Below are 27,095 nucleotides of genomic sequence, written 5' to 3'. Positions count from 1 at the left end.
CAAATCCATCCACAATCTGCACCAAATTAGATAAGTTCTTCTTTTGCCAAAACTTCAACTCATGAAAATTTGGCTTTGTAGTTTTTGCCCAGTCTTTTCAACCAACAGTTCAAGCAAATACTTGCGAACAATCCCAAACATCTGCCTTGGCCTTTGCCTTTGTGGAGCAGCAAACTAACCCTGGCAACAACATAACCTTGCTGAAGGCGTCACTGCCCTGCAGCACAACCCCAGTCTGCTGTGCAGGTCACTGGCCTGAGGTCTGCGTGGGAATGCACTCGGGCACCTCAGTGCAGGTGATAAAGGAGCAACTAGTTTTCACCTTTCACTTCCACATTTATCCTGCTGGTTCAGGTGTGTGATGATCAACCACGTGGTGACAATAAAATGCCCGATTATGGCATAGAAATAATTCAACATTACAGAAGTGTGATTGTTGAATGACTTCTATAGATCAAGTAATCCTGTGATGTTTAGCCTTCATATCAGAATCCATTCAAAGTACAAATGCATAATGATGGTTTTGGAGCTGCTAAATTAAATGGTACTTTCATGATGATTTATATCACGATTTTCAAAATCAAAAAGGGATACTGCATCAGCCAAAGTACCAATCAGAGGTTTCTAAAAACCTTTCCATTCCAGTAAGATCCCGCCGGTGCAGTCTCTAGGTCTAAAACTCAAACCTTTGTCCTCTTTAACCGTTTCACCAACACTTAACCACTTTTAACATCTGTTAATTCAACCGGCACCTCAGTGTCGTCTGTGTTTCCTTTTCCTTTACCTTCGCTGTGCGACCTTGTCTTTGGGCTGAAGGATGGAGAAAGAGGTGGCATAAATGAGAGATCCCTAACGGGGAAACTCCTCTGTTTTATGTTCTCCGTGCATACATAGAATTGTAATTATTGGTTTAATTACCTCTTTGTCGTTACAGCAAGGGCACATTTTACACACTGCGTTCACGGTCAGATTGAATTATTGAGAGGTGAGAGGGGCCAAGGGCTATAGGTTGACACCCTCCCGACACTGCTTTGGTGGCAGTGACTTTTTTCTGGTCAATTATTAACTCCTAATTAGATTTAATGAGAAAAGAGTTCTGCCACCTTTCCCTAGATTGAGTTCCTTTATGTATTCTTGTAGTTTTTGACTGTGCCAGGAAACGCTGCTGAACTCTGCAACTGAAGCTGAGCTGTGCCATATTACCTCCACCCATGTCTGACGATTTCCTGTTTATAAAACGAATCGTCATCGTGAGTTTTCTGCCTTTATTTTGGCAAGTAAACTTAAACCCAAACAGCCAACTAGATTTGTAGAAAGACAGATCTGTGAACATTTTTTAACAGCTGAGGTGGCTGCAAGTACACAGACTTATCAGTACAATTATCCAGCATGTGGCTGGTGTTAATGTCCAACTGTGGTTGTTGCACAAAGCACAAATACTGTACAGTATTTTACCACCCAGCACACAGTCTGCTGGCACTGATGGGCTGTGAGCTGACTGTTGTATTCTTGTTTCAGATCTGGAAGCGTCGCCACTGACTGGGGTGAGATTCACTCCTTTGTGAAGAACCTTACTGACCGATTTGTGAGGCAAGTATAAAATCACTCATGTAAGAATCATACATTTTCTTTGGAAATATAACTCATAAGTTTCATAACTGATTATGTCTTGATGAAAGAAAAAAAACTTTTTAAACATGCTAACACAGCGTGGAGTGAGGGCTTGCAATGATGTGATGTTCGTGACAAAAAAAGTTTTCGATTAGTTCAGCTCAATTCAGTTTTATTTATATGGTGCCAAATTCCAACAAATGTCATCTCAAGGCACTTCAAATCAAATCGGGTAACATTCAACAACTGACTAAAACCATAGTAAGCAGTAAATACAAGAACTCGCCTCCCACACACAAAAGAAGGTGACAACAGGAGATTTAAACAAGGCCTTTACATTTGGAAGATGCAGAACATTTGACTGAATTCCCATAGGTTACATCTGTTTGACATCAACTTTAGTTTTATGTCATAAATAGCTTTAATTCAGCCGCTGACATCATTATTTGTTGTCTGAATAGATTTGAAGGACTTCCCACCTGTTTTTTCAACGATAATTTTGCACAGTCCACGGCATCCTTTTTGCCCTTAATTAATAAAGAGACAAAGCAGAAGATATGGGCTTGAAACATTCAGCTTGCATAATGTTTGAGTCAAACGGCGCTTGCCAGCACAGTACAGACGGTAGCGACCCAGCCAGAATGAAGTGGTTGGTTGAAGAAAATAGCAAAGGCACCAGGTGGGAGTGGGTGGCAGAGAGGAGCAGTCTTCTGGGCTGTGAGAATGGCCATTTGCACCGGGGGGGTCCGGCTCCACACTTATCCCCTGCTTCCACCACAGAACGGCTGACAGGCAGACAATGTACAGTAAAGCAAAAGAACACTGGAAGGCGACAAGGACAATCTGCTAAACAATGCTCGCTCACCAAGAGCACTTCTGTTCCGCCATGTGGAGCGAACTGGACTATTTCATCACCCCCCTCCTTTTCAAAGGGAAAAAAACCCTACACCACCCTCTGATTTGTCCTTGGCATTGGCCTCAGTGCCTATTTATCCCAAGTCTTTCTTAGTAATAGAAAAAATGTCAGTGCTGCAAACCATTTAACATATAAAGTCAAGTGAAAACCTAAAGTTTGACTTTAAGATGCCGCCCACGTTTTTCAGCGGTGACTTGAACGTGGTTAGTTTTTAGTCCACATATGACTGTGGAACTTGCAGACAGGATATGGATGGATACGGCTGTTACCGCTCCTCTGCCAAATCTGGCTTAAAGATTGTGCTATGTTTGTGGGGGAGGATCGCGACTGTGTCACGTGGGTGAGAAATATCAGCACCTCTCCTTATGCTCTGAAGGCTTCACACTTCTGAAGGAAACACTTGTGTGCTTAATTATCTAAAGTTTAACTTGCTCTGTGGGATGGCATCTGTGTGCACTCTGTGGCAGAGTTGGGAAGTTACCGAGTATATTGATGCAAGTACCTACCCAAAATATTGCTTAATTTGGTACTTTCCTTCTCTTAACATTTTCTGTTTCACAAAATCTTCCTCATGTAATTACTGGCCTCTTTAACCATATTTGTGTGTTGTAAACTAGAATTTTAAAAATAACTTGAAGAATGAAATGAAGAATTAAGTAGTTCCTAATGCAACTTTTTTTTTATCCACGAGTAAGAACCAGGAATCTGTTACCGGGATCAAAAGCTTCCACTTCTAAGGTTGCTGTGCTTACTAAGCATCCTCTGCAGGGAGGAATTATGACAAAAAATATGTGTTAAAATGAGGATTTAAAGAATATATAGTTTTTTTTAGTGTTGAAACATAGACACAGTGTTGTCATCCGCTTTGGATGTTTTCAAGTAGCATCCAACTTTGCTCCCTACGGGGCTGCAGAACAAGGCAGTGAAGTTTTTACACAGGGAGTCGCTCTCAACATTCGTCTGTGTTTGTATAGTTTTCACAATTTTAAGCCGGGTATTTACGCTGAACACCACCTGTGTTTGTAAAGAAAGAAATCTGTTAACATCTATAGGCTCTCCGATATAACAGAGGGATTTCGACTGTAAACTTATCGGGTTGTGCAGAGAAATCTGAACTAAAAGCAGACCCTGTGGTCAGCACCACGTCAGAGTGTCCGGTGTCAGTTGACACCCTCAGAAAGTCACAGGTACAGAATATACACCAAATTAAAATGTATGTAATTGCCTGCAGAACGTTTGTGTGACTCATGATCAACACAGCATGTTTCCTTTTCAGTTCCGCTGAAGCTGCTTTAAGTCATACTCTAATATTAGTTGACATTAAAAGAGCTCCTTCTGTTTGCCTAATTATATATTCATTTTTAATTCTCTTTAACAGAACAGAAGTCATAAAGAAGCTTTAAATAAAACTGTCACTTCCACTGACTCCTCACTGGATGTTGTAAGCGTTTCGCATGTTTTGCTGTGAGGGTGGTTTTCTGATGAAGACCGTGACAGATGGGAGCGATGAGTTTTAGGAGAAAGGGAAAAAGAAAACTTGAAATGTACTCGGGATTTTGATGTGGTTCTCTAAAATGGGCATGTAGATTAAAGTCAGATCTGCATGAATGTAGTTTTTTCTTAGTTACTGAAAGAATTCCTTTTTTTGTCTTTGCAGCCCGAGGATGAGAGTTTCATTCATCGTTTTCTCGGCCAAAGCAGATGTCCTGCTGCCTCTGACTGGAGACAAGTGAGGAACCCTGAATTCATGCCACTGTTCTGATCATAAGCTTTATTAGCAACAATTCACGGTTCAGTTGTTTTACATGAATATTACTCAATATAACTCAAGAAGATGTCATACTGACAGTTAAAGTTGTTCTCATTTAAAGGGGTGGCTCAGTACGTATTGCGCATTTTTTCAGTTTAAAGCTTAAAAGGTGAGAATCTTTGGAGCAGATTGAGTAACATTAGTATCAGTTTTTCATTTGCATTTATTCTGCTCTAACCTGTCATTAGACACGTTGTTCGTAATGAAGCGCTTTGTGCAGAGAAAAGACGTTCCTAAAACTGGAACAAAAAGTCATTTACTGTTACACTTCTGCACACAAGACCTAAGAATTCCACACAACACAAATAAAGAATTAAATGATGGGGACAGGATATTTAACTTGATATTTTCATAACGTGGCTGCAAGGAGAAAGCCTTCACAAAAAGCAAAAAAAATCAATGTTTGGATAAAAGAAACGCACCTTCCAACGTGAGAGCTTTATTACAGATTTAACTTTGTGGGGTGGCAGTATTATAGGTACTATTATAGTTCTAAATTCTAAACTATACAGGTACATTTTAAAGGAAACTAACAAGACATGTGTCTGTGAGTTTAACCCCATCACTCTGTTCATGTTTTGGAGTAGTTAAGTCAAAGTTTAGACCCTTATCTCGAAAAAAAAAATGTGGCAGAAGGTATCAAATGTTCCTGAGAGATAATGAGCAGGAATGATCGACAGTAAGCAGAAATATTTTGTCGCACTTTTATCTGCAGTCACAAAGTTGGAGCAGATACGCAAACCAAAGTTCCCAAACTAATGCCGCTCACAGTATTGTGTAATGTTCTGTTCAGTGTTTACTTCACTTCTCTTTTTATACTATTTGGATTTGTGTAAAAACATGACAATTTTAAAGGGTTCTTATACCAAAAACAATTAGACTTTACAATGAAGACAGACAGAGCTGCTAACTGATCCCCTTCCAAAGGACAAACATTTCAGAGTTTCCATGTATTTTATTGAGTTCAAAAAACTTTTTTTTAGTTGGTTAAATTAAAAACTTTTATCTTGGTTGAACAGTGACACAAGGGAGATGAGTTAGTTGTTCAAGGATATAAGTCATGGCCTCACTGGACTATTTATACACCCAGAACAACCAAGTCAACGTCCCTGTTCCTGTTTCCTGAGTATTTAACAATTGTTTACCACATCATGCAGCCACTTAGGGTCTATGCAAGTTATTATGAATTAGGTGCTAACACGTCTTTTTTTGAGGGGATGGGGAAGAAAAATAAGGATGCAAAGAATGCCATTAAACTTCAATGCAGCACAGTCCATATGGACCAAATACTAATCATTTATATAATCTGTATCTTAAGACACAAGATCGAAGAGGGTCTGGTGCGCTTGAGTAAAGTGAACCCTACTGGGGAAACATACATGCACGAGGGAATCAAAGAGGTCAGTTTACCGCCTCAGATTCTTCCATTTTTATTGCGTTCAGTCACTGAGATCTGATAAAGTGTTCAATTGATTTCTAACTGAAGGCCCGGGATCAGATAGGACAACAGTCGACCCAGTCCTCAAGCATCATCCTGGCTTTGACAGACGGGAAGCTTGACATTTATGTTCATGAACTCACCGTAAAGGAGGTGAGTTTTGTTCTGACCGGCATTCAGAGCACATCATTAATGGAAGTTCCCACAAAGCATTTGTGGTACTGGACTTTTTCTCAGTTCATTTAATTATGTATCCTAATTCATAATGTGTTTTTTTAAACTTTTTTTTTCTGTCCAATCTGCACTGCAGGCTAATGAAGCGAGAAAATATGGTGCTCGTGTTTACTGTGTGGGTGTGAAGGACTTCGATGAGCAGCAGGTACGAGAGCTTTAGTATTAATCTGCACCAGAGAGGCCTGTTGCTGAATGTGTACACTGTGATTATGACATTTTGAGTGTTTAGAAAGGTAAATGACATCAGTGCTGTTGACCATGTGGAAAAAATACAAATATGATGATTCTACAGTGCTCTGTAAAAGTCTTTAGCATCCCCCTCTTTCTTTGTATATTGCGAGGAAAACATGAAAAGAGTTATTTATAGAAACATGTGCAAACACGACATATAACACAACAACAGTGTTTGTCCAATTCTAACAAGCTTGAATAGTTAATACTTAGTGTGAGCAGCTTTATTCTCCAACACAGCCTGAACCCTCTGAGACCAGCTTTCTGTCATTTCTTTAAGGAGTCTTCAGGAATAGTTCTCCAGGCTTCTTGAAGGACATCCCAAAGCTCTTCTTTGGATGTCGGCTGCCTTTTGTTCCGTTCTCTGTCAGATGATCCCACACTGCTTCAATAATGTTGAGGTCCGGGCTCTGGGGAGGATTCATCCCTCCATAAGACCTGTTGCCTCTGATTTTCAGTCCACTTCTTGTGTCATTTGGCACAGCTCAGCCTTTTCTCCCTGTTTCCCTTCCTTAAGAACGGCTTCTTGACAGCCACCCTTTCAGATACTGTTCATCTGCTGTAGATAGTTTTTTAGGCCTGACACTTGTCCAGTTTCCTCAGATTTTTTTTTAAGGACACACTCTCACCATGCAGAGTTTTTTTTTATCATATCTCAAAGTGATCTCTAACTATCTGAACTGCACCCAAGTTAGTGATGTCTGTAGTTTTACTTTATTTTTTCTGACATTGTGACCTGCCCCTTGTTACCAATGGTAACCATCTTGCTATGAGCGATTATCAAGTCAAAAACAAAGGCAATATTGCTCTCAATTTGTGCTGCAGCCTTTTTTTTATATTTGAGCAAAGTGTTTGCCACAGTCATGCCATCTGCTATGTCTCCTCCTGCCCATGATATGAAAGGAAAGACAGAGCTCACTCATAAAGAGGAAAACGGATAAAGAAGAAAGCAATGTTAAATCAGCAGTACTCCTTGTTTACTCCTCTTTCATGATGCCAACAGCTTGCTGAAATTGCGGACACCAAAGACCATGTGTTTCCTGTAAAAGATGGCTTCCACGCGCTCAAAGGCATTGTGAATTCTGTAAGTTTGCCGTCTCTCTGTTTCTCCGTTTGTCCGTGTGTGTGTGTCATTAATAATGTGTGAGTGAATCAAATAAGTTTTAGAGAAATGTCTTTTTGATACAACAAGATTCTTTGGCACCAAAGTGTAACTTATAAGAGGTTGTTGTACTTGTTTTTTGTAATGCATTTATTTTTTTAACTTTCCTCGATGATAACTGTGCCGGTAAATTGGCCTTTTCATTGGAGCTTCTCACAAATAAGAGCAGAACATCTTTGAACATCAAGTTAAGCTGCATGGGAAATGCCAGTGGAAATAACTACGCATTATGTGCTCATTTTGTAGACAGAGAAGGGAATGTCTTTGCCACTCATTTGCAAATTACACGCTGAAACAGCTTTACAGATCGTCGCTGTCCATATGACATCCATTTCACTGTTTTTATTGTGCGTCAAAACTCGGAGAGCAGCAGCGCCTCATTATGGATAATTTCTTTGCTTTACATAAAAAAAAGTAATACAATCCAGCATAATACAATAAACACATCCTCTTAGAGAAAAAATGTTATCAGTGAAAAGCTGTGGCAGAGTCGTGCCTCCATAGCGTTAGTAGGCAGTTTCCCATGAAGCCTCCTCGTCCTCTGCCAGCCAAGTAGTGTTACTTTCCATTTTGCTGCAGCTTTTAGGGTGAATGCCGTCAGCCAAGGCGGGGGTTTGAATGGCAAAATTTTCGCACGGAATCTGAGCCCACGGCCTCTCAAAACACCAACCTGAGCTGGACTTAACATCTGTGTCACAGACGACAAGGCCAGCAGTGTTTAGAACGAGCAAAACTACTCAGAGCTGTGAGACGTGCAGCTGGAAGGACACAAAGCCAAGGGGTGTGACTCCTTTCTGCAGTATGATGCAAACAACTGTGAACTGTGATTGATGAATGGATCGTTGTGTAAATATGTATCTAAAATCTTACAAGAGGACGAATGCATGCCAAATGCATTGTTCATTTGTGGTAGATTTAAACAGGAAATGAATGTATAACAAATACTGAAATATGTTCCATTTGTTTTATTTATATTTACGGAGCGTTGGAATTCAGCTTTTGATGCAGGTGATGTGACAACATGACTAAAGGCTTTTTATTCGTGATATCTAGAGGAAATGTAGCTTCTAATCTGTTTCTTGTTTATCTAGACCAGAGCACACACACGGCCTTGTTCATAAGTGTTTTATATGATGATTTATATGTACTACAGCCGTTTCCTGAACTGTTTATGAAATGCTTTTTGAAAACATCTAGGGCAACAAAGAAAAAGCTCATCCCCTCCTTGCAGTCCCCTCAGAGAGGCCCTGAGCACAGTGATGCTTTCAGCATGCAAATGAAAAGAGGAGCATTCCTCTCTGATTAGTAATACTGGATTCCTGACTAGTTGGCCTCATCACTTCTCTGTTGGATTGTGAGGATTTGAGATCATCTGTGGAGCCTTTTGCTGCAAGATCGTCGCTGTTTCTGTGACCAAAATGACAAAACTCACCGTCTATGTTGAGTTTCTCGACCATGATAGCCAGTTTATTCTTTTTTTTTTTCTGTGCAGCGTTCGCCCTTTTATCATCTGAGCTGCAGGCCTTTTGGGGAAAATCCCAAATTGTGATGCAGTCACATTGTTATTGCTCACATCCTTAAACTGCTGAACACAACAAGCTGTGTTTAGTGGCTTCTATAGTACAGCAGACTTTAAACTCTTGCATGACAGAATGCCCCAGTAAAACGTTCCACTCGATTATTTCCGTTATGTGACTTTATCAGCCTCATCCTTTCAGAAACACCAACCAGTTCAGCCCCGGCTGAGATAAGTGGATGACTTTGGATATTTGGACGACAGCCTCGTCTTTCCACTGCAGCCCGTAAATATTGTTTGTCACAAGATCCCAGAGAAATGAAAAGCGGAGGCCTCTAATCTCAGCACTCAGAGCTTATATTGTAATATCTCCAAAACACTCTTGCATCTTATTTTCAGATCCCCTACCTCTGACAGAGTACTTAAATCACCAAAATGTACTTTAAGCATTTGCTTTATTTAATCGTAATTGATAATTTTCCAAGAAGGAGATTTCTTTTTGTGGAGAGTAGAGCAGCCTCCACACTTATTGGTAAAACAGTGTCATTCCTAGAATCTTCCTTTTATTTTAAGCATAGGCAGGCAGTTTTATTTTCCTTTTTTCTACTTTATCTTGGGTACTGCCGAGGAAGTAATTAGACAGGAAAAATAGTGGCACAGGGGAACCGCAGCATATCCATTTCCTCCCAGCTGTCATACAACCCCCTCCCCTCTCAACAATCAAACCATCATCTCTTATAAGGTAGATGTGAACGTTTCTGTCTTCCACTTTTTAGATTGAAGTTTCCTCCAACATCGAATGAAATGTTTAAGTGTCCTCTATTGCAGTTAATATGCTTCCTTTTACTGACTGTGAACTGGGATTTGCATAGTTTCTCCTTTGTTGATTTATTGAATCATAGTGGGAAGTGCGGCTCTGTGACAGTGGGCTCACACAGGCCTCTTTATATGATAATGCAAGATCCCGGAGGTTTTTAATAGAACTGAGGAACAGTAATAGTCTTGCATAATTTTCCCATAAAGGCTGACACAGCTGCTGTTTTACTTCCTGTTCTCCTCACTGCTGATATTCAGCTGCCGAGCTCCGATCAGGAGCGAGACATTTCTCAGGTGTTGCACCCTAATCTGTTTTCTAAACTTGACAGAAAAGATAACAGCCAGGACTTGATGTATTTATTCTTGGTCACTAAGCAATAATGTACCCATTTCAACCTTTTGTCATTGTTCAGATACTGAAGCGATCGTGCACAGAGATCCTGACAGTGGAGCCCTCCAGTGTCTGTGTGAATGGTAAGCAGATCCTCCTGCTGAAGTCAGTCCTCTGAGCACTGCACAGACAGTTGTATTACATGCAAAATCCCTTTGTCTGAAATCCCTTAGTCTGAAATTTTGCAGAAGCTATTGCAAACATATCTCAGTTATAAGCAGCTGTATCAGCTGAGTGACGAGGAGGAGTCTGCTTTGGAAGATTATAGAGCAGAGAACTCTTTTCTTTTCTTTCCAACTTTGACTGTCCAGAAAGAATTCAAGAGGAAACTGTCTGAATAAGGCTGTTCCTCCCAGTCTTATCTTTTATGTGTTAACATTCCACAGAGTCTTTTGACATCGTTGTCAGAGGGAACGGTTTCAGCCTGGGACGAAGCAATGCAGGGGTCATCTGCAGCTTCATTGTTGAGCAGCATACCATCAGTAAGTGATGCCACTGCATTATCCAGCCAAGTCTCATCTACTGCAACATCAAGTCTCTGCATTTTAAAATGTTCATTAAGTTCCAAACGCCTCTCATTTGAAAGCTAAAAAAAAAGAAAATGGATATAATGGATTCTTTTTTGTGAGAATACAACAATCGTACATAATGTGCATTTGCGATAGGCCACTGAAAGCCAGCAGACTGTGCTCAGTGAATCTGTGTTGCAGCCACTGGCAGTTCAAGTTTTCCTTGGAGACACAAACTTGTTAACTTGCACTAACAGACCTCCACCCTCTTCCGCTTCTGCTCTGATCTGTGAATTTCTCACAAGGAACTATGGAGACTAATTGTCTTTTATTAAATTAGATTTCAGTGTCATGGAAATCTTTCACTTGCTGCGATGTGAGGTTGGATATAGCAGAACAAACTCTCATCCATACATGGCTGTCATTCTCCAGCTGCTCCTTATCTATGTTATCTAAATTCAGCAGAAGAAAGGAGGCTATGTGGGTCACTGTGCTCCTTATTTTGAGCTTGCAGTCTGTTCTGTTGAGAAATCCTTTTTCAGGAAGCAAACGGGATTTGGCACTCAAAGCCAATCTTTTAAAGCTCTCATTTGGCCGCGGGATCTGTGGGATCGGCGACTGCCAATGACAACACTCCATCCTTGACAAGTTATTTTTGATTTTTAACGTTATAACTCAACTAAAATACTTGAGCATATTTTTTTTCCTTTTAAAAATGAACTTCATCTGAATCAGGAAGTGGCCATTAGCAGATGTCTTCCTGTTAGTCCTTTCTCAGTTTAGGCTGTCTCACATTCGCCCACTTGGGGCTATTTATTCCCTTATTGGCTTTTGCATGTGTTCAGTCCAGACCTTTTTAACAGTGGGGCACCTTATAATTATGGACAAGCATCATGGCAACTATGGAACACACGCCACATATGTGAAACAGATGCTACAGTCTTCTCCATCACCAAATCAGTTGGAGCCCTATGCATAAGAAAAACAGACAGGAAAAAATATATATCTGTAATATAAATGATCTCAATAGCTGCCTTTGTGAACCTGCCCCTCCTCTTTTGATTTTTTTCTATTCATATGCAACTCCCAGTGAGAGTTCTGAAATATCAAATATATAAAATTATTTTCTGGCACGTTCCTGTCTGCAATATAATTTGTTAAACATAAAGCTCAGAGTATAACTGCTGTTTAGCTGGTTCTTGTTTGTCAGATATTCATGAAGTCCTTCCACGAGAAGCCGCCGGGTTCATATAAGGACTGCTGGCTGATTGTGCTCACGAGATTAAGGTTCATTCTGCACAAATATGACAAAACTGTGCCGGTAATGATGTTTGACTATGACTTCTAATACTTGTAGTTTAAAAAGATGTTAAGGGGATTAGTTGGGATTACAAAGCTGCGATGCCCAGTATCTCAAAGCTGCGTTTTAATTTTTGGTTTCATTTTAACACACATGAAAAGGAAATGTTTTCTTCGTCTTTACTTACTGCTGTTTATATTTTTCACTCGGCACAGTTTTAGTGGTGATTTTTTGCAAATGTTTTGGTCAAATTACGAAGCGATTTAAAGAAATTCTAGGTGCTTCGCAAAGTAAAAGTAGGCTCCTCAACAGCTGTGTTTCTAGTCCATCATCATCAAATCATGCCCAAGGACTGTTCCAATGTCAAGGACACTTTGAAGGACCAAGTCCTTCAGTAGTTGAATTTTCAAGGACAGTTCTGTATACATGCACAATATGGATTTAGATGTAAGTAAGGTGATATCGTATTAATGTCCTCCATCAAAGACTTGCAAAGTATAAATCGTCAATTTACATGGCTGTTAGATAGCAGCTAACTGCTACCGGCTACTGCTTTATGTGTAAAGTGTAATTGACGGTGGGACCTTTGGCACACTTGTAAGGATTCTTCCTTTATGTGTTCTTTTACAAATGCTCAGAGGGAGTCTTTCCTAGCCTAAGAGGGATGTGAGTTGGAAGGAATCATCTAACCAAGGAAGCATCATTTGACGCATTCAGACTAAGCAGTTCTAAGGGCTTTCTGAAGGTTATGGTCAAATCATAAATCCTCATTTTACTGTTGCATATCTGCTCAATAAACCTTGGGTTTCGCTGTGTATTAAGGTATTTAGAGGCTGCCGATTTACAGGTCGTTTTGTAAAGTGGGTTCCAGCGTTGTGTTTTTGTTCAACCCCCCAACATACAATGTCAATGCATGTGCAACTTTTCTGTCTAACTCTTAAGTCACATCTAAGTCATAAAGTAGCTTTAAATTCATTGGCTCACTTTGTAAAGATTGAAATAGCTGCAGCTGCTTTTGAACAAAGAGTGCAGCAGTTTTTTTGTCCTATTACAAGTCGAATATTTGATGTGACTCGTGTTCATGGTTCAGTAAATAAGTTTCTCTTTTTGTTGCTCTTCCAGATCAAAAGCCGAGCATCGTGCGCAATGACTATGTGCTGTGTCCTGCTCCAAAGCTGTTCGAGGTTGGACAGTAAGTAGAGCGTGGTTTGGTTTATTGGAGGGAAGTTCTGTTGGAAACCTGCGTTTTTTCTGCATATCATCCAAATATTGACTTCACAGTTAAATATTTGTCTGCTTCTGTCACATATTTGTCAGTAACGTGCTTGTTTTCCCGTTTACTCGAACTACAGATAAAACTTAGATGTTCTCCTGTTTGACTTCTTCTTTTAACAGATTCCATCTGTGTTCGTTGCATTAGTTATTTAAACGCATTTAGTGACAGTGAAGGCTGTTGGTGTCTGACTCAAATAAAAAGTCCTCATCTAAGCTTTAGTCACTGAAGTAGAAAGAAATGGAGGGAAGATGCTCAAAATCAAAGGGATTTCAATACCACAGAATTCTGATTAGTGATTCACAAGGAGAGGAGCAAAAATTTGTTTTTGAAACAAATTAAGTAGAACATAAGATGAGATCAGCTGTTTGCAGTAAAAGTGGCTGTGGCTTTGTTTTTTAAATTATATCATGGCATTTAAAGCTTAAACTTCTAATAAGTCCTGAAAACGTTAAACATAAGCATAAAGAATGGTTCTGATTATGCACAGTATGTGTTAAAATGTTCTTACAACTGAGATGTCAGTGTTTTTAGATGTACGTTGGCTATGATCTTGGCAAGTTGACAAGAGAGGTGTGAAATTTTAATGACAGATACCACATTGGCATTTATAAAACGGACCTGTTGAAATAGATTTAATATGTTCTATAAATTGGGTCGTTCTCATTTAATTTTGAAGGAAAGAAAGCATTATGGTGTCGGATAAACAGCAGTTACCAGAAATCAGGAAGCCTATCTCAGCCAAACGTCTCATCTCTTTTTTAAAATATTTTTTTCTACACGTACATCCCCTTTCTTCCATTACCAGCTTCTTTCAGACTTCTTACTGCTCCTCTCTGTGTTAACTTCTCTTTTAAATCGAAATCACCCATTCTGCTGTTAGGTTTTGCCAATATGTTTCAGTCTCCTTGCTTTTCTCAGTTTTTCTTTTATTGCCAATAAATAGCGCCTGAGTCTATAAATCGGCTGTATGTCAAAGACTCGATCATAAACACGCAGTAAACAGTGCAGACAGAAAAACACTGCATACATACAACCTACAAAGACAGAAGTGAAAACAGTGCAAATATGCGTTTATTCCAGGCTGCCGAGTTATTGTTTGATTTTAACGGCATCTGTTATAATCCCAAACCATAACAGATGATTGCTAAGGCATTCTAGATGGAACAACAGATTTTAATGTCCTTGCTGACTGCAATCCAATCAAAAATGTATGATTAGGAGCGCTGCTGGCTCCTGAAGGTCTTTGAGCTCTAAAAGAGATTATGAATCATATGATGACGGCGATGCTGTAACTACTCCAAATCAACTTGAACCTCACCTCAGTTAATCTGCCCATTTTTTAATTCCAAACTGCTTATGATAACATGTTATTTTTGCCAGAAGCTGACAACAGTGCTGAAAGTAAAATGTGGATATGTGCATGGATGTGGGCAAAGCAGTCAGACCACTCATTCATGTTTTTGGGTATGTTTGATACACTGCTTGCTGCCTCAGAAATGTCCAGCAGATTTCCATTAAATACATCGTCTTTGATACATGAGGGAGGCATGGCGTAAACTAAAGGCAGATACATATGCATACATTTGGGTTGTTGCATACATAAGCACATACACATGTTGTTAAACTCTCACATGCATTTTTGGGTAAAAAGGAAATGCTTGTTTATTTTGATTTAATCCCTGTTAAGAAAAAAAAGACGATGTTTGATTGATTTTTCTTTCTTTCTGTTAAAATACAGAATAGATAGGAAAAAAACGTTGTTTCCAAGACACCAGTGTGTCTTCACATTTCTGCAGATCAAATTAAATCAGATAAAAGATTAACACCCATCTGATTCTATCATTTAAGAACAAACACATTTTCAGCCATTATTTTTGTTAAAGTGGTAAAAGCCTGAGTAAATAATCAGGAATGATTTCAGTTTATTCTGCTAAACAAACTGAACATGTCAAAGCATTTTGTAAGCCCTGTGTTGTGTTTATTAAGATATTTTCTTTTGAATAATGAGGCATTTGAAAGTGATTGTATGGTCTTTTAATCATTTTCTTAAGGATTCAGTTAAAAAAATGAATGAACTACATCTGTAAGCCACAGTTCCGATGGCTCTTCCTACGCCCTGAAAGGACCTGAGCTGACACCGACATTACGTGCCTTCCATTTGCAAAAGGCCTGCTTAATTAACTCTTGGCTGCCGATGGTGACCCATTAAGTAGTTAGCTGGTATGTGTGGTGAGTAAACACATCTGCTGGAGGGGCTCTAAAAGGATGTGCGACAGATGCAGCCATTCCCTTTTCCACACTCTCCATTTAAATAATTCACCATGCACTGACAATCCCTGCACCCTGGACCACCTGCATGGAACACCAGAGCCCAGAAACTTCCGTCTCCATCCATCTGTCCGCTTCTGCTCCATCACCACGACGGCGCACAGGGTGCTCCTTTAACATGGCTCTACTCAGCCATACACGAATTTCTCTGTACGTTCCTTCTCTCCGTTTCCTCCTCGTAGCCAAGTTTTGCCACACATGGGGCGTTCTCAGAAAACACCGCTTGAGTTTCTGTTTTGACCTGGATTGCTGGGTAACATATTTCAGAAACAGATGCCCCTTGAGTTTTGGTTCTCAGCTGCAGCTTCTTGCTCTACTTGGGACCCTGAGCATACAGCTCCACATCCCGCTTGGATGTACAGGAATCACAGTGTCCTGTCGGTCATGGAGCTGTGCAGGAGCACTCATGGTGGAGGCATCATCTGTGCTGACAGCTGTGGCACCAGGCCTGAAACACTGGCATCTGCTGACGCCCCCCTCCCCACCACCCCTTCATCTGCGTATCCCCATCAGGAGACCTCGCACACCCTGCTGGGGCACATTGAGAGGTTAAGTGCCTGTGGTCTTGCAGCAGCATGTCCTCACCTGTGTTTTCACAATTACGAAGGAAGGAAAAAAATGACTTCGGGCGGGGGGGGGGTGACACCTGCATTACGAAGTAGGTACAGTAGCTAATGCTAATGCTTGTTGATTATTAAACAGGCTGTCCCACAGCAGCAATACCCCATCTGCTCCGGGGGGTATGAAGCTGTTATGATAGAGCAGTCTTGTCTTGTTGTAGCACAGACATGGTCCATGTGGATTGATTTTCGGGGACCAGATCTGTTTGACTGAGGGATGCAAAGAGATTGTCTTCATATGGTTAATCTGCAGTCTAATTCTTTCAATTAAGTGAAAAGCTTCTAAGAATATTTTTTAATGAAAATGTTTCATGATCTTCCACCTTAATCTGATTAGGAGCTTTTAAAGGTTTACTTCAAATGGTGGCAAAGGCCCATTGGAAACCAGGAAGCCAAAATCTTACTTTGGAACAGCTGTTATACCTTTTTATTCCACTTTAGGGTCCTCACTATAGTTTGTGTGAAGACAAATTCTTGGACTAAAGTGGCTAATGTTATCAATAGCTTGGACTATATGTGCCATGTTAGAGCTAATGCAATCAGGAATTATGAAAAATTTTGGACCAGTTTGAAACCAATAAACTCAAAAAACCAGCATAAAGTCACATGCTGTCAGTCACAGACTGCAGATTTCTTCCCCACAACATCCATGCATGGTGAGAGTACATTTTGTGGAGGGACCAGTTTCACTGCGAACTACAGGGTGCAATGGAAAGTCTGCAGATGTGTGGAAAAGTTGCATAATGGTTTTGAAAAATCCGCATCAGACTTGTGCATTTAACAGTCTGACAGTGTGAGCCCTGACCGTCTCCCAGCTAACAGGAACACTAGGTCTGTTAGTTTGTGGAGATTTTGCTTGAGCCATCGGAAGCAGAAATCACATATCAAATTACGTAGTTGTGAAGAAAAATAAGAGAGCTGATAAAGTTGCTTCTGTATTGATATGTTGATTGTGGTTGAAACACGGACAGCTTATTTTAGTACGAGCTATATGTGCTCTGTCTAACTGTGTAAAACCCCCTGCTTGGTTTATGTTTGAGTGTCTTTGAAAGGCACACAGCTGCTTATTTCATTTAAAGGTGTAAAAAGTACTAATATTTTTAGAAAAGGCAAACCAATGTTTGCCTTACCAGTTAGAATGAGTCATTTGTGTTGCATAGTTGGAACTTTTTATTTTATTTTTGTACAATCAAATGTGCATAAAAGAGAGTTCTACATGATTCTGAAGATAAACTGTACTGCTATCCAATGCTGTCCACTTTACTGTGTAATGGATGTTCACTTTGATGATTACACCATGGAACTCCAGCAAGTTGTAGAAGTCAGATAAATCATTTCAAGCATGGTGGAAATATTTGTAAATCTGACAACAGATAATTAGAAAAACTACTGTCGTACTATGTCAGATTCCCTTGTCCCCTGTCCCACCAGCATCAATGTGTTTTATTTTTTTATTTGCTGTTCATTTTTAGATTGCATGTCACTCTTTCCAAATGGAGGATGTCTGACTCTTGAGCACTACTTCCCATCTGGTCTTGAGGCTTCATTTGACAATTTCATCCCTCTATCAACTTCTGCCCTGCAAACTTGTGCAGAGTGATGACTCCTGAATGCCAAGTGACAGGCCTCACATATGCCGTGCTGTGAATTATTCAGCCTCCTCAATTTTCACATCTTTAAGGGAAGTTTGAAAGCCATTAGCGTCACCATTGTCAGCCACTCCAGCTGTATCGCATCACCAAAGCTTAGTGTCAGGCCGCAATTGCTTTCTGACAGACTATAGTGAGCCCAGGGACAAACTTTTTCCAAAGTGGAGCCAGACATCTGCAACAAGAAGACGCCCTCTGCCATTCAACTGGTTACCCTTGGAACCAGTGTTTCTTTCTATCCAAATGTTGCCTGATCCCTGGGCTCGCTGACAATCTTCACTCTCATCTCCCATTTATTCAAACATGACTTTCGACCCACCAAACAGCTGCAGTTCTCTCCTCAGTGTCACTCACTGGCTTTTACTGTAGGAAAGATAAATGACAGCCAACACTCAGCCACTTTTTCTTTTCTTTGCTTTTAAACCTCAAGATATGTTTTCCTAGTTTGATGCTGAAAGAAGTTTGATGAACACTGCCACACAATTACAAAAAAAATAAGCATTAAGAGCAAAAATGCACCATCACTAGATGTGCACAGAATTAAAAATGACTACCACAGGGTTTGTTTCAGGATTGGGTATGAAAGGAGCATCCACCAAAGGCATGTGCAGATTTTCATTGTTACCAGATTAGAGCATCCATGTTTAGAGCCATTCTGCAGGGTGTTAGGATGGTATTTGCAACAATAGACCTTCCATTGTAGTTTTAGTGTGAAGACTGTATGCCACAGACTTTAGAAATGCAGCTTATGATAATGATTGATGGGGAAATGATTGACTTTTATTTAATTTCAGCAGTTCTATGTCACTGCTCTTAAGTTACAGCTGGGGAACTTTCATGGCTTCGCTTTTTGAGTCATATCAACCATGGATTCCACAAGACTGTGTATTTATTGTCATTAACCGAGGTATCCTTGTTGTTGTTGCAGCAACACCACAACAGTGTGGTCACTGGTGTGGGTACATACCTGCAGCTGAAACACAGCAGTTCATGTAGCAGTTTTAAAGCCAGCCTTAGCCTTAGTTAGGATGGGTTGTGGCTCAGCACTTTGTGCCAATCTTTGTCAGATAATCATCGATCATTTAAGAAAAAAAAATAGTCAATGCAAGATTGCAAAGAACTTGGGTTTTCCAACATCTATTCAATTCAATTCAGTTCAGTTTTATTTCTATAGTGCAAAATTACAACAAATGTAATCTCAAGGCACTTTAATATATTCAAGGCACTATAATATAGTCCAATTCAAGCAAATTGAAGCTCAATTCATTGTAATCATAATCAAATCCAATTAATTAAATTCAAAATGAATCCAATTCATTCATACAGAGCCAATTCAAAAACAATTTCCCAGCTAAGCAAACCAACAGATTGCACCGAAACTTCTCTTTGGGGGTGCATCGGTGTTCATGGTATGAGTGAAATGTGTATGTGTGAAGGTAGTGCTGATGCAGGGATGCATAATGTAACTTTGGAGAGAGGTATGCTGCCATCAAGGGGACGTCTTTTCCCGGGAGGTCTGTGGTTTTTTAAGAAGAACAACGTCAGACCTCATTCTGCACGACTTCCACCGTGCAGCTTCATACGCACAGTGTGTATGCTTTACTGGCTTCCTCGCTGTCCAGATTTGTCTCCAAATGATCATCTATGGAGCATCATGCAGAAAAAGATCAGACAACTAAATCCCATAGACTGTTGAGCAGCTGAATCTTGTATTCAGGCATAATTCCCAAACAACCAAAATGTGTAATTTGTCAACATATTATTAAAAAGCTTCCCAAGTTTTCTAGAAATTGGGTTTGTATTATTTGAAATAAATAGAGCAATCAGTAATTCTTTAATTAGGAAAAATATTGTGCAATAACTTGGTTAAAGATTAATTTCCTGTCGAGGGATCAATAGAATACCAGCAGTAACTCGAGTACAGCTACACAGAACAAGTGCTTTAAGCACGTAACATTTACTGATTATTCTTTTGGTAACGTTCTTTGGAAAAAAGAGAGAAAAGTGGAAGAAGACTTATGCCTGTGTGTCAGTGCAGATTCTGCCTCCTCAACAGTAAATTAGCAGTCCGTGTGTGTGAGGAGGAAAGAAGGTCTCACTGACTGTGGTGGGGTTGTGGTGCGTTAAGGATGTCCAGCATTGTCAGGCGAGGGGGGAGTTGGTTCGTCAGTGTAACTCGCTTGGGAGCTTTCCTCATTCACACGACAGGGTCCGCACCTCCAGCTTGATTAACAACCTGCCCACCATTATCACGGATCGAGAGTGTCAGCTAAATTAGCCTCTCCCCTCACCCATTCAGCACATGGACTTCGTTAACATGCAAGGAACTCGAACAGCTTTGCTGCGCTACAGAGGCATGCAGCGTTCCTGTGATTCACACTGGACACACTGAGATGTTTTCTAATGGAAGCAAACTGCTTCTCACTCACAGTTTGGGTGCATTCTTTCATTTAGATCCAAAATACTAACTAGACAAGAGAAATGGCTTTTATGTGTGCAGACTTAAATGCCAGCTCAGTCCAACTTGTTTTGAAACAAAGAGGTTGCTTGTACAGAAAATCTTGTACCAGCAGTGACAGAAGCGCAGCAGAGTTTACGCTTGACTGACTTTAGATGTAAGAAGTTCAACATTTAATGAAAAATAATGCTATTGACACCAGGCTCTGTTCTCTGTATCGGACTGAAAACTGCTTATCCTCTCTAACCAGCAGAACTATTCTAACTTTTTTTGTCTGAACTGAAGTAAAGTCATGTTAAACACATAGTACACCTGTCGAGTTTTTACATATCAGAACATGATACTAAAGACTCATCTTGTCATCACCAGGTCTTATAATTGGAATGCTGCTTCAGGTCATGGAGGTTTGCATTTATTAATTCGCTGCTCCCTTATGGTGCTTTACCATTAAATGCTTCCGTACTGTGCGATACTGCTGTGCGGTGATGTGCAAGCACTGTGGAGCGCTGGTTGGTCAGAGAAGATCATCACCTGTGGGCGTGAACTTAGGTCTGAGTTGATTGGAAGTCTGGTCGGCAGACTATAGACATTTGCAACCTAAATCTGTGCCTACAATTATTGCATATTCATCACTAATGACTACATGAAAATCTGCAGATCATTCTTTGCTTAGCTGTAATGATCCCTCCGAAAAGATGTTCAAACCTCTTTTTATTTGCTAATATTTTGGAGTTGGTGGGACTTTTGCTGTTAGTTCTTTCAGATAATTTACAGGCTTAATTAGCTGCATTAATTAAGCCTGTATGTTAATTGTTGCTATTTTACTGCTTTTTTTCCTGATTTTTGCTGGCTGGGAAAAGAAACAGAACACCAACTGAGTTAAAAGGAAATAAGTCAGCCGCTTAAATAAAATTCCTAAAACACAATTCCTTTGAATGATATAGAGGAAGGAACTAAAGACATAAGTGGGGCGTCAACAAGTTGCGTAAAGTGCCAAAGCTCATCCTGTTTTAAAGTTCTTTGAACTGCATGTTAAATATTTATTGCGGTAAACAAGGTAAGGTGTAAAGAAGTCATTTTAGAATATTTAGAGTACACTGCATAGTAAAGGACACATGGTCTGGTTGCTCATCTGTTCAGAACCACAGGAGAATTGGTGGCCCAAGGCACTGCCTCAGGCAAAATCCAAAGCAAAGAGAGAGCTCTTGTTATTATTCCACAGCACCATTTTTAATGCCGGCCTCCCCTGTACACCACCACACACTCACAGCTGGCACCTCACACACAATACCACTCAGCGCACCTCCTTCTCACCTCTTTCCTTTTTTATGTAGGAGGGAGGATTTCAAGCGTTTCGCTCTCTCCACATCCTGAATTCTCATTAAACCTGCAGTAATTGGATCGGGCATAATAGACATATGGAAATTGCGGTGCCGTTCATCATTAGGGTTTTAATTGCACCCATTTTGGCCTGTGCATTTTTCCCTCTAAATAAGTCACAGGACTTCATCGGCCTTGTTACTGCTACTCAGCTTTCTTCAGCCACACACACTGACGGCTGTGATAATGAGAGGATTTCCTCCCTTCTAGTCTGACCATTTATTTTGCTGCTGTTGTGTTCTTTGTTGAGCTTTGTACTAATGTGATAACTTGACATATTACAGTTTTTATGATTTACTCTTCATGGGGAGTATTTGTTGCTAAAACAACACAATTGTCTGATTATCCCATGAATTGTTTTCTGTTGCTTCTACATCTGCATATCTTAAGATATTTTCTTTTCCTAAATTTACTTCATCAAAACACTCATTAAGTCAGTTTATATTTGTCTGTGTACAATATTCCACTGGGTATGAATCAGTCATGCTTAATAGAACATGCTGTAAACCTTTCTCTTTTCAACAGGACCATGGATGTTCTTATCAGCCTGAACAATGGCACGAGTTACATCGCCAGCGCTCAGACCATCACTGCTTCCACATGCGTAAGTCTGAATTAGTGAGCCCCGTTTTTCATCCTGTACAAGTACTGTAGGACGCACTGCTAACCTGAGAAAAGCTTTTTAATGCAGCTGATTTCCTGAAGTGTTGCTTTAAATTGTGGTTTGAGTGCATGATAGTCACAGTTTTCCTGTTTGAGCAGAACTTCCTCTTCCGGTCGTTATAGTTTCTCATGTGAGTTTCACCAGATGGTCTTAGTGGTGTCATAGTATCTTTGTGTTTGTCTTGATTATTTTCATGCACTTACATAGAATGTAAGAAACAGTTTTATTGGTGATGCTGAAACTTTCTGTGGTGTTAAAAGTCAGGAGATTGTCAATATAAGCTTAGAAATTAGACTTTTTTTTATCTGTTGATCAAACCTCCCATCAATAGGAAAACAATGATTGTTGTCTTCATGTGTTACTGAAAGGTTGTGCATAGATCTTTGTAGTCTAAGACAGATTTTTATGGCTTTTTGTGCTTTCCAGTAGCACAAATTTGTGTGTAAATTCAAAACTCTTAAACACAAACTACAATGAAAATTTGGCTCATTTTCTCTCCAGTCAGATGGTTTGGTGGTGGCAATAGTTTTCCTGGTGCTGCTGATCCTCGTGGCTCTGGCCCTCATGTGGTGGTTCTGGCCTCTCTGCTGCACAGTGGTAAGTGTTGCTGCTCTGCTCATAGCCAACAGTTTTGTGTTCACTCAACTGCAGCTGCTCTTTGCTTTAATCTTGAGTTTGCATGAGCGACACGGATGTTTTTAAAATTTTTTTATCTGTCTCCTTCAAACATCCTGTTGTTGCAAATGCAGGTTGTTGTAAGAAACTTCACGAAAACACAAGTTATCTCAATCAAACTTAAGCATTTGACATTTATGTACAACCATCCACTCCAGTTGTAACTCACAGGATCGTACCGGTGGATCTGGATCTAAGTCCACTGAGTATTTTGGGCTCAGATAAAGTTAAGAAGCCACATCCTGCAAATCGACAGCGGATGTCCGCATGAGATCAACTTCAGAGAAACAATGAATTTGTTTAAACAAACAAGACACAGACTAGCTGCAGAAGGATGTGGGTGACAGATTGACCGAAAGTTGCTCAAATCTCTGTTTACAAAAGACTAATATTAGAGCTATTTTTTACTATAATACATGAACATTTCTGTTTAATTGCAAAAAAACAACGAGAAAACTACAGACAAAGGGGCAGGTGACATGGCTCATTGAAGTCCTCTTTGAAATTCTCAGGAGATTAACACAAACTTCCGAAGACATGGTTAAAAACATAGAAACTAAAACCAGCTGCACCCATGTAAGTGGAAAAAGTCTAAGACTAACTACACATCAACACAGTTATTTATAAAAACAGGATTTTTCCCTCCTCAGTTCCAAAGAAAGTCATTTCCTTACAGCAAAGATTTTCTTTACAAAGAAATCTCTGTCCACATGAACACTCACAGACGCGTGCTGCAGCTTCTCTGACAGGACTGCCTGGTGATCTCATAGCAGTTTTTACTGCCCTTCAGTGTCTGGGTGAATGCTACAGAGATGTCTTGGACATGCAGAATTCTTCAGTGATAAATCACCTTGTACACAAAAAGGTCCGACTGGGTCTGGTCCGAAACCAGTGACTTAAGCATCAGGTTTTGTGTTGTTTGAGGGCTGTTATATGTAGGAGTGTACCTCATAACCCATTCTGATGTCTCTGTTCCTCAGTATGCTCGGTGAAACATGTAACATGTAAAAGATTAGCACCAGCTTTGTCTTGGCTAGAGATTGGTGCATATTCTGATGTTAAACCACGGAGACAGCGGCACACAATCTGACATCACAAACTACTAATCCATTCATAATGTTACAGTCGGAGCAAGTAAAAATCTTCCCCTAAGAGAACATTCTCTTTAGAGTTTGGTGTCAGTGCCCATGTACCTGTACCCATAGTACCTGTGGACGATATGGCGCAAAGCTGCTATCATGTGTTCAGGGCCTAACAAAAATGGGGAAGTCTCATCATCCGTGTCACCCTTCGGTCGACCAAGCAATGATTCATCAGTACATGATCAACCCTTTTATATTTATATATACCCTTTAAATGTCGAGATTTGGCCACGTCTCAGTGTCTCAGAAGGATCCTGACAGCCACAAGCATCCTGTTCTTGTTGTTTGGTAATTGATTAATATTTTCGTAGATAAAACATGATCAGACGGGAAAGATCAGTTAAAGGTCCACAGGATCGAAACCTTATATCAGTGTTTTTCAACTCCGGTCCTCGGGACCCACTGCCCTCTGCATGTTTTCCATGTTTCCCTCCTCCATCACACCTGATTGAAATGATCAGCTCGTCATCAAGCTCTGCAGCGGCCTGATAAGGAGTCTTTCATTTGAATCAGGTGTGTTGAAGGAGGGAAACATGGAAAACATGCAGAGGGCAGTGGGTCCCGAGGACCGGAGTTGAAAAACGCTGCCTTATATGTATATATACAGTATTTCACATATTATACATAATGTTTTATACTAAAAAACTCACGTTTACCAATAGAGATTCTGTGGGAAAATACCGCTGCATTGACCTGAAACCCGACAGTCAGTGGACACCCTACAGCATTTCCTGGGATTCATTCAAATGAAGGTCAATGAACTCTGACAACAGTCAACCGTCAGCAGAAAATATTGTGCTCACTTAGAGCGCCAGCAAGATTTCAAATTATGGAATTGTGACATTATGAAGGAAGCAGAATTTGTCTTACAACATCCTCAAAGCTGCACAATTAAACAGATTCTTTTTTCTATAGAGAGAAGAGGTACATAAAGAGTCTAAATCCCACTGTATTGATTTATCAACCACTTACTTATTAAGGTGCTCCGCAGGGCCCGGGGCTCCAGTGGTGCTGCCAAAATGTACTGTTTTCAGATCCTCACTGGCTGTATGCAAAACATGTCTTTTAGTGGCTGTTAAGGTCTAAAAAAGACCTATAAATGCTCAAAAAAAGCTCTTTAATGTTAACTGATATGAACACCTGAAAGTTCTGCTGGCATACATAATAATTAATTCAACATTTTCAATTAGTCCCATTATTTCATAGACTCCTGCTGAAAAAGTATATATTATTGCTGTGTGAGTCTGTTATGTTTATATTCTTTGAAGAGTAGTTTGGTAACGAATGCCAGAGATTCCTCCAGAACCGACTGTTTGACAGTTGGTGTCCTGGTTGTAACGTGTGCTTATAACCGGTAATTAAAGAGCATTTCGTCAGCATGTGCTTCTGTGTTTGAGGTTGAAAATGTTATCCACTGGTTCCGCAGATTGCCTGGTGTTTCTGTCCCATGTGAACAGACTGTTTTAGTCCTTGATAGTCATGAAAAGTACCATTTTCAAATCCTCACCCTCTTTGCTGTCACCCACTTTGAGGAAAAATTCTCACCCACTTAACCAATTACAGAAATCCACAACAGATTATCGTTTGGGGCTATGAGAGAGGGACTACAGATGGTGCTCTCACCACCTTTTTCTCTGAGCCCTTTTCTGTTGAGATCTGATGAAGGCAAATTTCCCCTCCACCCCGCTCCCCACTAACCCCACCTTCCCACTCACCCACACCAGCCCCTGAAACGATAGACGTCACCTGGCTTTGTGGACCTGAAGGGATCCCATCCAGGATGAGATGGAAGCATATTTTGGAAAACCAACAAAGGCATTAAAATGTAAACCCCCTGCAGCATGTCTGGCCGTGGACGTGTTTGTCTTGGTGGAGGGAGCTGCTGTTGCCTTCCATCGAGGGACGCAGCAGAAGAGGAGGGCCATGTGTGGCTTGTTAATATTTAAACCCCCAGTCTGCCAGGTTTCAGCAGTCGGGATGAGGCCATGCACACACACACACACACACACACACAATCACTCTCCCACAATTCCTCTGCCTCCACACACATGGATCGATGCCAGGAGAGAGGTCATACAAGCTGTGGAGTGGTAATTTCTTTGTTTATGATTTGTTTGGAAATTAAGCTCTGAATGGCGTAGCCTTTTGTTTAAATCAAAGGACTCGGGAGTGAAGATGAAGTTTGGAATTACATTGCCAGTTTATCCCAATTACAAATGATTAACTGCGGAATTGGACTCTCTTTTGGAAACATTTTCAACTCATTTGGTGCTTAATATGTTCATAATATCCGAATATTTAATGTTTGTTATATTAGAAGCTGTCAACTTTGCTACTGCAACAATGCAGAGCTTTTATCCTCTTTTGTTTCTGTGCCCTTCAGAATGATTTCCCACTGGTTAGCACAAATATTTTTTAACTCCCAAATATGCTGCCTGCCACTGATCCATCATGATAAGCCTCTCAAAACAGCTTGACACAACACCATTTGAGCTTGAGTTTGGGAACGAACGGATTATCAAGTCCAGTTATGGAGACAGCCATATGGGGACGGTGCCCTGAGTGCCTCTGATTGGTCTGATTCCCCCCGGTGTCGCGGCTGCAGTGGCAAGCCTCTGGGGCTGGTGTCAGATGGTTAAGTATCCCGCGGTTTAGTTTTTAATTATGCCACCACGTCGCAGAGCGCTCACATCTGTCCAGCAGGTTGCTGGGAAAGAGCAGCAGAGCCTCGTCATTTGTATAATGCTTTATTTAGCCCACAACATGTGCAGGAAATCTGCTGCATAATTACTTAATAAAAAGAGATAATCCCATCAACGTAAGGTGTGGCTGAAGTGATGTTAATCAGCGTATGGAGAGGCCATCGGTAGACCTTTATAGGATTTGCGTGCAGCCAGTTGTGTCAAAGAGAAATTAATTAACCCTAATTGATTGTTTTTCATTATTCTAATGACAACAGTATGCAGGGA

At 40.4% G+C, this 27,095-nt stretch overlaps 1 protein-coding gene across 1 annotated transcript in view; it reads left to right on the top strand.

The window, feature by feature from the left end:
• The window catches only part of antxr2a (ANTXR cell adhesion molecule 2a), a 77,475-nt gene that overhangs the window by 4,845 nt on the left and 45,535 nt on the right, over positions 1 to 27,095 (top strand). Inside the window, exons 2-12 of the mRNA XM_072387298.1 lie at positions 1,519 to 1,590; positions 4,185 to 4,256; positions 5,656 to 5,737; positions 5,824 to 5,928; positions 6,086 to 6,154; positions 7,244 to 7,324; positions 10,148 to 10,208; positions 10,512 to 10,607; positions 13,057 to 13,126; positions 22,171 to 22,249; positions 22,811 to 22,906. Of these exons, the coding sequence (XP_072243399.1) occupies positions 1,519 to 1,590; positions 4,185 to 4,256; positions 5,656 to 5,737; positions 5,824 to 5,928; positions 6,086 to 6,154; positions 7,244 to 7,324; positions 10,148 to 10,208; positions 10,512 to 10,607; positions 13,057 to 13,126; positions 22,171 to 22,249; positions 22,811 to 22,906 (883 nt within the window). The remainder of the gene's footprint in view (positions 1 to 1,518; positions 1,591 to 4,184; positions 4,257 to 5,655; positions 5,738 to 5,823; positions 5,929 to 6,085; positions 6,155 to 7,243; positions 7,325 to 10,147; positions 10,209 to 10,511; positions 10,608 to 13,056; positions 13,127 to 22,170; positions 22,250 to 22,810; positions 22,907 to 27,095) is intronic.

This window comes from Leuresthes tenuis, unplaced genomic scaffold (genome assembly GCF_036924035.1).
Source record: "Leuresthes tenuis unplaced genomic scaffold, fLeuTen1.0.hap1 SCAF_6, whole genome shotgun sequence".
Lineage (NCBI taxonomy): Eukaryota > Metazoa > Chordata > Actinopteri > Atheriniformes > Atherinopsidae > Leuresthes > Leuresthes tenuis.
The sequence above is the reverse complement of the archived record's forward strand: the minus strand, read 5'-3'. Positions and strand labels throughout refer to the sequence as shown.